Here is a 12,500-nt window from a genome sequence, read left to right on the forward strand (position 1 = left end):
AAGAGCTCCATAAGAGCCTACTCCTCAGAATGGCAAGCAACCACAGTGAGGTTTTTAAAGCAGAGACGGCGGTTTTATCCTGAGTGAGATTTCAGTGGAACTGCCATCACCGACCACACAACCTATGGGAATCAGTTAAGGTCAGAACTTTACGGCAAGCAGTTTAATACCCTCACCGCTCTTTGTTGGACCTCTGTCCCCTTCGTTGTTTTGAGGTTTCCATTCATTCCTTTACTAAGCATCAGTGTTTGTAGATTAGGAAAAGGCTCTTTTTAGATTAGGCTACAACATTGTATAATAAAAACGTCTGACATCATTTCTGAGGAACAATTATTCAAACATTACAATTATTAAAATTTAGATAAGCCTTTTAGGTATAAAGAACAAACACCTTGGAAGAGACAGGCTACCTGGAGTAACAGTGGGTCATACAGGTGACTTCAACGAAACCAGAATTTGCATTGCTCCTGTGACGGTTATTCATTCCGCTTCCTCCAATGAGAACAAGGATGAGGAAGATAGAGGGCGGAGAGAGTAAGAGCGAGAGTGAAGTTGAGAGAGAGGGAGGGAGAGACAGAGACGCTGAGTGAGCGACAGAGCGCAAGAGTGAAGGGCAGAAAATCTGCCACGACTGGAACGGCAAATCAACTCTTGTTATTTAAACAGCCGAGCACTTTATATTCTGTTTTCTAGCATACGCGGACATTTCAGAACATCGCTTCCAGTGCATCCGTTTTAGAGGCGAATATTTAGTACTTATTTCGCAGCAACAGCTGTCACATTAATTTCATAGTATCCAATTTTCTTTTTATTTTACTTGTCTATTACTGTCGATCATATAATCGAGATATTTTTTACTACAGAACGGAGGAATTTCTTTCCAAATAAAGGCGTTTTCATACGGAGAAAAGCAAAAGGGTGCGTTTTTTCCCCGAGAAACAAACACGATTTTGTGTGAGAGCCTGTCGGCAAGGAGACCATCGTATGAGGAAAGATTGAATGATCGTGACAACATGAAAAAGAAAAAGTGCGGAAGAATATTTTCGCCCTACCTTTGAATCAACAACTGCACGGGGAGACACACTGAAAGGAGAGGTAGGAGCGAGAGACAGAACGAGAGAAAGGGAGAGAGAGAGGTGTAGGAGTGAGTCAGTGTGAGAGACAAACGGAGGTGTCGGAGGTGAGGTTTGCAGAAGGGTTGAGAGAGTGAACCCGATATTTTGAAAAACAAACAAGCAACGTTTGATCCCGCACTGTGTGTTGTGCTGATTACATCAGTTGTTGTATTTGTTTAAAGTGAGGCAGGGTGTTCGGGGTTGATCATTGCATAAGTTCCTTAATAAAAGGCTGCACTCAGTGTTAAGGCTGATCTGTGTGACAGATATTGCTGGAAGGAGAGGGAGGGGGGGGGGATAGAGAGAGAGAGAGGATAGTGTCAGGAGAGTGATTGCTGAATCCTTTAGGGGAGGAAATATGAGCTCAAAATGTGCTCATTTTTCTTTCTCTGGACCAACATAGATCCCTCCATCATTCCCTCCCTCTGCACTTCCCTCACTTTGCAACTACCCCACATCCCCCTCTCCTCCCCTCCTAATCCCTCATTCATCAGGCGAACTCTCTCCCTCTCTCTCTGCACTTCATCTCTCCCTATCTGCCTTCACCATCCTTCTTTGTTTCAGGGCTCATAATTAATACTTTCTTTCTTGCTTGCTGTCTTTCGATTTCTGCCTGTCTCACCTACTTTTCTTTTTCGTTCTCCTCTTCTTCATGCCGTTCTCTTCTTACTCTTCACTCCATCAAACTCCAGAGGTATAGGACAGTGTGCCATAAGTCTCCTGTGGAGCTCGCAGGTTGCCATGGATCCCCCTCCCTCCCTGAGTCAAGCACTGTTGGGCGGGAGTGAGGACGAGGACCAGCAGCAGCAGCGCCCCCCCCTGCCTTGTGCTGGTACAGTCCACCCCACTATCACCGGCAGCTACCCAGGAGCGAACCACTCCAACCACATGGGGGGGAACAACAGCCTGGAGCGGCTCAACACCACGCCTTCGTCCACAACGCCTGGCCTGGTCCCGGCGTCCCTCCCGCGCTTGCCCCTGGTAACCTCATCTTCGGGGATCGCCACGACGCCCCAGCTGCCCCCGCCCATCCCGAACGCGCTGCACCCCACGAGCACCCCGTTGTCATCCTGCCTGGGCAGCCAGCACAGCCTGAGTGCTGACGCCTCGCCCGTCTACAACGCCCTCTTCTACTCCTCGCACTCGCCCACGGCCGAGCGGGAGAGGGAGCGCGAGCGGGAGCGCGAGCGGGGCTGCAAGCACCGGCAGGCCAGCCCCCTGGTGCACCGGCGCGACAGCAACCCCTTCACCGAGATCGCCATGAGCTCCTGCAAGTACACCGGCGGCGTCATGAAGCCGCTCAGCCGCCTCAGCGCGTCGCGACGCAACCTCATCGAGTCGGACAGCAGCAGCGACACCAAAGAGGGCGGCGGCTCTGGGACCAGCTCCGCCCCTTCGTCCGTCCCCGCCGCGGCCCCGCCCCCCGCCTCCTTTCCCTCCCAGCTCGGCCCGTCACAGAACCCGCCCGAGATCGTTATCTCCTCCAAAGAGGACTCGCCCTACAGAGGCCACGCCTACGAGATGTCAATCTACCACCAGAACCACGCCCTATCCGAGAGCAGAGCGACTATCGGCGGAGCGGGCGGGACTAACGGGCAGAGGGCGGCGGCTGTGACTGGTCGAGCCGCCTCCAAAGCGCAGAAGCGCAAGAACCAGAACATCGGTTACAAGCTGGGCCACCGGAGGGCCCTGTTCGAGAAACGCAAGCGACTCAGTGACTACGCACTCATCTTCGGGATGTTCGGCATAGTTGTTATGGTGATCGAGACCGAGCTCTCCTGGGGAGTCTACAACAAGGTGAGCTCCGATTGGTTGGAGGCTGTCAAGAGTGGCTGTCTGTAGTGATGAAGTCACTCTTTGAGGGTACATGTCTGCGTGTTCTATATGTGTGTGCACATGGTGGGTTATATAGGCTTATGTGTATCCACCAGTTTTGCCCTTGCATCTGTTATTTTTGGGTAGGGGGTTTCAACCTGTCCTTCAACATAGAGAGCCTGAAAGGCATTTTTGGACTGGTGTATGTTTTGACCTTACATTATTAAAATGACATATTTTAGGTAGCCAAACAACTAAACAACTAAATGTAATCGAGCATCCAGAGGGATTTACGAAACAGAATTATTCAGTTGACAGACAGCCTTATCCAGGTCGGGCTGGTACATGATGCAAACGATAGACAGTCCTGTCAGAGCGCCTGTCATTCATCACGAGTGACAACACTTCACAAGCCAGACGTGTGGAAGCTGGCTTTCAGGGACTCAACAGGTGTTTGGAGCAGGTGAAGGCATATGCCTGTGCTCTGGCCATGAGGGGGGAGGTCAGTTCCGTTGCACAGGCCCAGCTGGTTCAGTGGAACACTCACCACAGCATCACAGCTTGAGAACTTACACAGACACTCTAACATGGACCCAGCTCTGACGGGAGGGGCAGGACAGACCGCCAGCCATCTATCTTAATACTGGCTGTCATGCTGTGTGTGTGTGTGCGTGTGTGTGTGTGTGTGTCTGCGTGTGTGCGTGTGTGCGAGTGTGTGTGTGCGTGGGCGTGTGTGTGTGTCTGTGTGCGTGTGTGTGTGTGTGTGTGTGTGCGTGGGTGTTTGTCCATGACTCTGTACAGTAGGAATCCGTGGAAGGATCTACAAAGATTCTTTTCTAAAGAAGGCCTATTGATGGGGGGGATTGGGTGTCTGCAGACACTAGGAGAATTTCAGGCAGCTGTTTGTCTCTCTCTCTCTCTGTCCCTCCCTCTCTCTCTCTCACTCTCTGTCTCTCTCTCTCTCACTCTCTCTCTGTCTCTCTCTCTCTCTGTATGTGTGTGTGTCTGCGTGCATACTCATGGTGTATGAATGTTTGTGGTCATTTGGGGGTCATTTCGATCTGCCCTTATGTGTTTTTTTGTGTGTGTTTAATCAATGTATGCATGTTTGTGTGTTTGGGTGTATGTGAAAGAATCTCATTATCAAGTTAGAGAGGATGTCTTCATATGGGTGAGAAAATTATAGGAAGTACCAGTTGTGAGTGTGTGTGTGTGTGTGTGTGTGTGTGTGTGTGTGTGTGTGTGTGTGTGTGTGTGTGTGTGTGTGTGTATTAAAGGAGTAATTTAGGAAAGAATCTGATTGTTGTCCTCAACTTGATTGTGTGACTTACCTGATATGTACACTTTCACTGTAGAAATGATGTAAGCAATTGAACCCTGTAGCACATTGCATAATGATGTATGCTGAAATGATTGAGAAATAACTGACATAATCTCAGCCAACACAATGAAATGTCAGACACCAGACACATACAACACCAGTACACTTGGTGTTAGTTGTACAAATGTGTATTGTATTTGCATGTTCAGTGGTGTGCGTATGTATGTTGTCATATTGTCTCCCTGCATGCAAAAACATTTTATGTAGGCTTGTGTGTGTGTGTGTGTGTGTGTGTGTGTGTGTGTGTGTGTGTGTACATGCACGGACATCCGAATAACCAGTAGAATCTGTTTTCTCTTCCTTGCGCATTGAGTCTCACTTTCATCTCTTTCTTTCTTTCTTTCTGTCTTTCTTTTTTCTATGATGATCTCTCTCTTCACCGTCTCTCCCAATCATGCCCCCGTCCCTTCTCTCTATTTCTCTCTCTTCCTCTCCCTCTGTTATTTCTGTGGGCGGTGGAACGGGGGAGTGTTATTGGAGAGAGGGAGAGGGAGGGAGAGAGCGATGGTAGTGCAAGGCAGTAATAAAGGCCTGTATTTAAGATCTCTCTGGCAGTGACTCAAATGCGGAGCGTGAATTGGAGCCACACTGATTGCGTGCCATTATAAAGCAACACAAAGCCAGGACCTGCCCTCCATCAGTAAAGTGCAATTAAGCCCGATGTCGTCATCATCAGCGCAGGGAGCACACAGAGATGCAAGGCTTTCACAGTGGCACTCCTCAAAGCCGGGGAGGCTGCAGCTGTTTGGGCCTGTAGGTTGTGCGGTGCGGTGCTGTGCTGTGCTGTGCTGTGCTGTGCTGTGGCGTGCTGGGTTCTGTTGTTTGTTTGGTTTCCTGTATTGAACTGTGTGTAGTTCTGTAGCCTCTCGTGCCCTGTGCTCAATACAGTCTTTTTGCGATTCATGTTGATTCGGCTGTGTGTTATGTGTTGTGTATTTCCGTTGCATACCTAAACGATGTTTTGTCTGGTGCTTTGTGCTGTCCTAAACCAACGCAGCGCCGATTAGGCTCGGTAGACCTTCTAGAACTTCCTGTCCTCTTCAAACAACCACTCGATTCTGCTCAAAAGCCTCTACCTGTGCCAACTATAAAACATAACACCGGGTCCCACCTACAATCAGTCGGCCCTAAAAACACAGAGAAAGGTCATGGTATTTATAATAGTCATTTTAATGAGTTTGTGTTTTAGAAAGGTCAGTCTGTGTGCATATTTCATGATTCTAATAGCCCTTCTCTTGATGCTAATTGCACTGAAAGGGGAGAGGCATTGGATATTTATTTAATGTCTTGCATGCATTATGTCTATATCATCACCCCTCCGCCCCGAGTAATTATAGTAAGTAATAGCTCATCAAAGGCAGGCATAGTTTTATAGAGTTCTTGATAAAATAGGCGCAGATGAAAATGTTCACAGTGATTTGGACTGAAGTAGATCCAATGAGACTGGTCTCCCTTGTTTGGGCTGGTGTTTCTCTCCGCCGCTCGCCACAGGCAGGTCCTTTGCACTGCACAAATGGAGGCTGCAGGTGTCACAAGGAATCTTTTTTAGTGCTTATTTTATTCTGAACAACGTTTTATTTTTTATTATAGTATCTATCTCATACTATTCATTTCATGCCTCAGTGTTTCTTTGGTGAACTACTATTTTGCAAAGAAGTTATTTTTTATGGGCAAGGTTGAGGCTGTTTTGAATGAGGTTGATGAGCATGGCATCTTGAATTATTATTATGTATTATTATGTTCATGTTCGCATCTTTACTGTGAGACTTTCTTATGGTAACTGCACTACTGTGGATTGTTATGCAACTGGAGTATTTTTCTTGGTTCTCAATTAATTTGTATTTGTGTGATATACTTTGGTATGTTGTGTAGGTCTATAAGTAGTTTGTTATTGTGTAATGAGATATGCCTGTTGTATATATTGTTGTGGATTACTGAGCTGGATTGTAACTACAGGTTTACATACAATACAAGGTTGTTTCAATGTACTATTGTGGTATGTTATCTAGTATTTTGTATTTTGTGATTGTGTAGCGGTTGGGCTGTAGTATGTATTGTTACCTCCGCCAAGGAGTTTTGGTGTGGTCTGTCAGCAGGATTACACAGTAATTAACCAGGTTTGTTATGAACCCTGGTGGAGAGGTGAATAATGGGCCCAGGAAGAACGTAATAAATATTCTTTCTTTTACATTGTGAGATTGGGCATGTTGGCCTTGGTGGACGTCTGCGCTCTGGGAGAGCCCTTCTAGTTGTTTATGTTGTGGAGCACCGTTTTGTCGTTAGTTCTTGTATATATTGCTGTGCTTTGGCATGTGTTACTGTGTAATACTGTGCAGCATTAGGCTTCAGTGTAGTCTTCTTTACTGGTGTGCATTGTTGTGTAATCTGTAGGGATTGTCTTGAGGTAGGATTAGCTTCTCTTAATCCAGTAATTACACCCACATACCAACATAGGCATAAAGCACTATTCATGATCCTAATACACTCTCTCTGCATGTGTAGTTGAGTGAGTGTGTGCCCTGTGTGTGTTTTTGTGTTCTGCGCGTGTGTATTTTGTGTTTGTGTGTGATTGTGTATGTGTGTGTGTGTCTGTATGTGTGTGTGTGTGTGTGTGTTTGTGTACACAGTATATCCCTATGCATATGTGTTTGTGTCTGTGTGTGATATGTGCATGTGTGCATGTGTTTCTTGCCGTTGCCCTGGTGTTAGTCTGTGTTTCGCTTTCGCTCCTCTTGTGAATGATCTTTCCTATTGATTATTGATAATCATCCGCCCACGCTTCGTCCACCCCCTCACACACTCCAGCTCTGAGCTCTCGCTCATGTTCCAGTACAGAATACGAGTGTGGATGTCCAACTGCTTTCAGGAAGGAGAGGGGAAACCCCTTTATGGACAGGCTTGTCTCTCATCTGTATGTGTGTGTGTGTGTGTGTGTGTGTGTGTGTGTGTGTGTGTGTGACACCCACTTTCACACATTCACAAGAAGAAGAGATGCAAGGGGATTTGGGTAGCACTGCCGCCATGGTAACATGTTGAGTGACATTAACCAGGATTCATGAAATGAAGACTACTACCCAACATACCCAAAATGCCTCGCTCTCTCGTCTCCAAACACCAGTGAAACCGTCATGTCACCAGTCACAATTTCACAATTTCCACACCTTGTTGAGAGAGAGGGCTGGGTATTGGCACACAGTGGGTGATGCTCACAATTGTATTCAATTCCGATTCACAACCTAACGATTCAATTCAATGCGATTAGAATCGTGGGAATGAGATATGAAATATGATACAACAGCTTTCCATATTTACAGAGTTGTTCAAATAGACGACCACATTCCCCCCGTTTTCAAATGGAACGAATGTAATGTATTTGTGGTGTAAGTTTACCATTTCCTGGGTCCTTAACCTAACCCCTAACCGGTGTCTTTGACACTTTAAAAAGTACTGAAAAATCGGACTCTCCCAAGCAAACCACAAACTTGCAAAGGCAGAGTCACTGGAAACTAATTGTGAAAACCACTAAAGAAAAAGTCAAAGGCCAGTATACTAAATGCTTTTTTGTCTGAGGCACACATACGTATAGTTGCTTTGACAGTGAAACAATTGATTCCTCTATGCGTTGATCGCACAAGTTGATCGAGAGAGTGATATCTAGCTGGTAATAGTTGGATTTTCTTTAATATGGCACTTCTCTCTCCCATAACACTGCAAAAAATCTAAGGTGACTAACCTTCTGCATAAAACTTTTGAACAGAAACTCAAAATATTACAGTTAGAGTTGCTACAAGTACACTAAATGTATTAATATGTGTAACACAAACTAATATTAATTAAGTTGATAGCATAATTTGGTATAACTTGCAAATTTGTGTTTGTTGTTTGTAAGTTGCATTTACTCAAAACCCAACATTTCAAACTCCAAGCAATTATAATTGGAAGTTTTTATTATAATTAATGAATATATAATATATACATTTTGGAGCGGTTCTGCATCAAGGGGCGATTTTTTCCCCCAAACTTTCTTGAACATTGCGACATAGGGCAAATTGATCTTGGATTGCCCCTCTAGTGCAAGTTTGATTTTTTTTACAGCGTAGGCTGATTAGAGCATTGGGTGCGGGAGAATCCATACCATAGCTGTCACCAGTGGCACCTGTGGATTTACTCCTTCTGTGTCACACACACACACCACACACACACACAGTGCCCTTAGGGTGAGAGGTGAAAGGCTGTGTCCTGCAGTAGCAGGGTCAGAAGGCGCAGAGGAGAATTGGAGCTGACTGCAGAGGAGCTGAGTCATGGCTCTGAAATGACCAGAGTTCTCATCCTCATCTCAACCCAGAAACACACACACAAATGCACACTTGCACAGACACAAACACACACCCACACACACACACACACTTGCACGCTCACACATACAAACACACAAAAATGCACACTTGCACACACACTCAAACAAAAACTTGTGCACGCTCACACACACACACACACACACACACACACACACACACACACACACAAATGTACACTTGCACACACACACAAACACAGTTAGATGCTTACGCACATCCAAATACCCAAGTTAACACACACACACACACACACACCCAAATACACATACCCTTGTGCCTGCTCTGGAACCCCGGGGGGGGGGGCGATAACCATCATGTGTTATGGAGAGGCAGAGAGGGGGAGACAGTCAGAACAAGGGAAAGCGCTGGACTGAAAACTAGCTTTAGCCATAGCCCTCTTTGTGTGTAATTGAACAGCAGATCTACTGTCGTTTTTGACGTGTGAATGGGTAGTTTGTGTGGCACCTATATGTTATGGTTGTTTTGGTATATACCAATCATAGCACTGTTGTTCACCGTTTTAAGCATGTGAACATCTAGTGTGTGTGGCATGGGTGCTCGGGTTGGCTCATGTGTTCTGGTTTGTGTGAAAGGGTGTGTTAGTCGTGTGTTTTTTTTTTGCGCTGGCAGCATGTTTGGTGTAATTGAGTTCTCACTAGTGTAATGGTGTGTGTCTGTGTGTAATGGGGTGTGTGTGTGCGTGTGTCAGTCAGGATATAATTGAGCCTAACGCTGTGTGCTGGAGTGTGTGTGTGTGTGTGTGTGTCTGCGTGCATGAGTGCATTTGTGTACCCATATATGGGTTTGTGTGTGTGTGTATATGTGTGTATATGTGTGTGTGTTTGTGTGAATGCATGTTCGTGGCCATTTATGGGTTTGTGTGTGTGTGTGTGTGTGTGTGTGTGTGTGTGTGTGTGTGTGTGTGTGTGTGTGTGTGTGTGTGTGTGCGCACATCTATATATGTGTGTATTAAAACGACTTCATCTGGGATTGTTTCCGTGGTGATATATTGACTTCAAGCTTTGGTTTGACAGAACTGAACACTGTGTGTGTGTGTGTGTGTGTGTGTGTATGTGTGTGTACGTGCCTGCTTGTGTGGGTGTGTGTGTATGTACATGCCTGCTCGTGTGTGTGTGTGTGTGTGTGTGTGTGTGTGTTTGCGTTAGAGAAACAGATTTATGTTTAAGTGCACATTGCTTTGAAGTTTGTCAACTGTACATGAAATTGAGTGGAAGTGTGTACCTGCCCCTTCATGCGTGCGTGTGTGTGTGTGTGTGCGTGTGTGTGTGTGTGTGTGTGCGTGGTGTGCGTGTGCGTGTGCGTGTGCGTGTGCGTGTGCGTGTGCGTGTGCGTGTGCGTGTGCGTGTGCGTGTGCGTGTGTGTGTGTGTTTGGTTGTGGGTTTTCCGATTAAAGCAGTGGAGTAAAGAAAGCGTATTAGCTTTGCATGATGTCCATCAAGGCCGTGATCGATAATCACTAATCCACTGAAGACACTCAAACACACACACTCACACACACAAACACACACACACACACACAAACACACACACACACACATGGTAAATGAATATTCTGGCCATTACACAAGCAATAATTCTTCCAGTTGATACGGCCCGATAGGAGAGAGACAGGCATAGTGTGTGTGTGTGGGGGGGGGGGGTATAGAGAGAGAGAGGGAGAGAGAGAGAGAGGGAATGAGAGAGAGAGAGAGAGAGAGAGAGGGAATGAGAGAGAGGGATAGAGAATTGATGTCTTTATTAGATCAGTGCTATATTGCACAACCACAGTTAAACATCACAGGTCATAACAGCAGACATAAGTAAACATGTCCGCTGGTTGCCCGGCCCGTCCCTGTTGTGTGTTGGACCCACAGCCTCAGCGGAGGAGGAGGGAGCTGGTCGGCGGAGGAGGAGGAGGAGGAGGAGGAGGAGGAGGAGGAGGAGGGAGTGGGTCAGAGGAGGAGGGCCACTCGGACTTTCTAATTTGTCTGACGTAATGACTGCATATGCAAATCACCAGATTAAAGCCTGACGAGCAAGTTAATCACACATACACACACACACACACACACACACACACACACACACACACCACACATAACAAAAATACTCTCAACATCTATGCCCACATGCACACACCATTCAACAGACAAGTATACAGTGTGTGTATGTGTACACATACATCCACACGTTACAGTAACAGCAACACACACTGTCTACAAAGTGCATAGTGGCCAATTGGTTATGACCCCTGGTGTGTGTGTGTGTGTGTGTGTGTGTGTGATGTATGTGTGTGTGTGTGTGTGTGTGTGTGTGTGTGGTGTATGTGTGTGTGTGTGTGTGTGGTGTATGTGTGTGTGTGTGTGTGTGTGTGTGTGTGTGTTTTTGTGTGTGTGGTGTGGTGTGTGTGTGTGTGTGTGTGTGTGTGTGTGTGTGTGTGTGTGTGTGTGTGTGTCTGGTGATTTATTTAGTCCCCTGCTGATTCTACAGACATTACTGCTTTTTTAGAGCAAAGCAATCACAGAGACTAATAGACTCGCCACGGGAAAGATGTGTGTTGGGCGTGTGTGTGTGTGTGTGTACGTGTAAGAGAGAGAATGTGTGTGTGTGTATGTGATGATGAAATGTCATGTCTATGTCATATTTTTCTTAACTTGCTTGAGCACAGTTCCTCAGAAATACTGATGGGTTGCAAAATGAAATGACTTTGTCAAGCACATTTTCTTCAGACAATGAAGAACTAGTCTCAGCCACACACACACACACACACACATACACACACACACACACTTGTATATGCTTCAGTCTTCAAGACCGTTCAGTATCACAGCACTTTTCTTTCCTTCGCAGCATGCATGAAGACAACACTACTCTGACACAACAGCACGACAGAGGAAAAACCATGAAGGTCATTTAGCGGCACAATATCACTACCAATTATGCCACGAGCAGCCAGATACAATAAACTGAAGAGTAATAATATTGACATGGGATCAGCAGGTTACACATTTATTTAATTAAATAAGGCTTTTGGCAGTATTTCCTGAGGAAAATGGTGACCGTAGTATAATGACATCCCATCCCATGCATTTTGTGAATTCAGCGTTAGTAAGCGTGACTGATGTGATTAATAAATGCGGTCTTACTGACCAAGCAATGCAAGAAATGCACTTGCCTTTGATTCCCTTTTGGCCTGTTAGCATGTAAATCTCCTGAACCACCAAAAACCCTCACTTTGGCTTAGCGATCTGATGCTGCTCCTAAAATTAGAAAAACATAGTATCTCATTAGAGGATCAACTAAAACATATTGATACTTTATTTGAAAGGCTTAAGACTCCCCTCAGGGTAATGAGAGTTGAAGATAATGCAAGGCCCTGACTGTATAAAATGTATTGTACAGTAACTGATGTCAGATGTCAGTCAATAGGTAGTCATGAGGCAGTATAGGTTGGGGTGGGAAAGGTTTTAAAGAAAATGAGGAAGTGTATCTTGAGCAAATTGATCTGTAATCTTGTGTCATTCTTGAATGGAAATGTGAGTAAAAATAAATCATTTTTGAATAGAAATATGCGTAAAAAAACGGCGTGACTAATGTAGATTAGGTACCGGAGAGCTCTTGACGAGCTTTAATATATACATTAAAGTTTGATGCTGAACATCTGGGAACGTTGTGTTACATTAACGGGAGTCGTGTAGGAGAAGGGATCTGAAGTAGGCTCAGAACAAAGCGAGATATTATAGAATGCATGCCTGGAGTGGTATAGACCCTGGCCGTGGTCGTGACCGGAAAAGCTCGAAATAACCAGCGCTGCGTTTAATCTCTACCTCT

At 45.7% G+C, this 12,500-nt stretch overlaps 1 protein-coding gene across 1 annotated transcript in view; it reads left to right on the plus strand.

Annotated features, from left to right (window-relative positions):
* The first annotated feature begins 475 nt into the window (after window positions 1-475).
* kcnn3 (potassium intermediate/small conductance calcium-activated channel, subfamily N, member 3) overlaps window positions 476-12,500 on the plus strand; it is a 61,566-nt gene continuing 49,541 nt past the window's right edge. The window contains exon 1 of the mRNA XM_042709058.1: window positions 476-2,912. Coding sequence (XP_042564992.1) covers window positions 1,857-2,912 — 1,056 coding nt within the window. The 5' untranslated portion in view covers window positions 476-1,856. The remainder of the gene's footprint in view (window positions 2,913-12,500) is intronic.

Source organism: Clupea harengus, chromosome 11 (genome assembly GCF_900700415.2).
Source record: "Clupea harengus chromosome 11, Ch_v2.0.2, whole genome shotgun sequence".
Lineage (NCBI taxonomy): Eukaryota > Metazoa > Chordata > Actinopteri > Clupeiformes > Clupeidae > Clupea > Clupea harengus.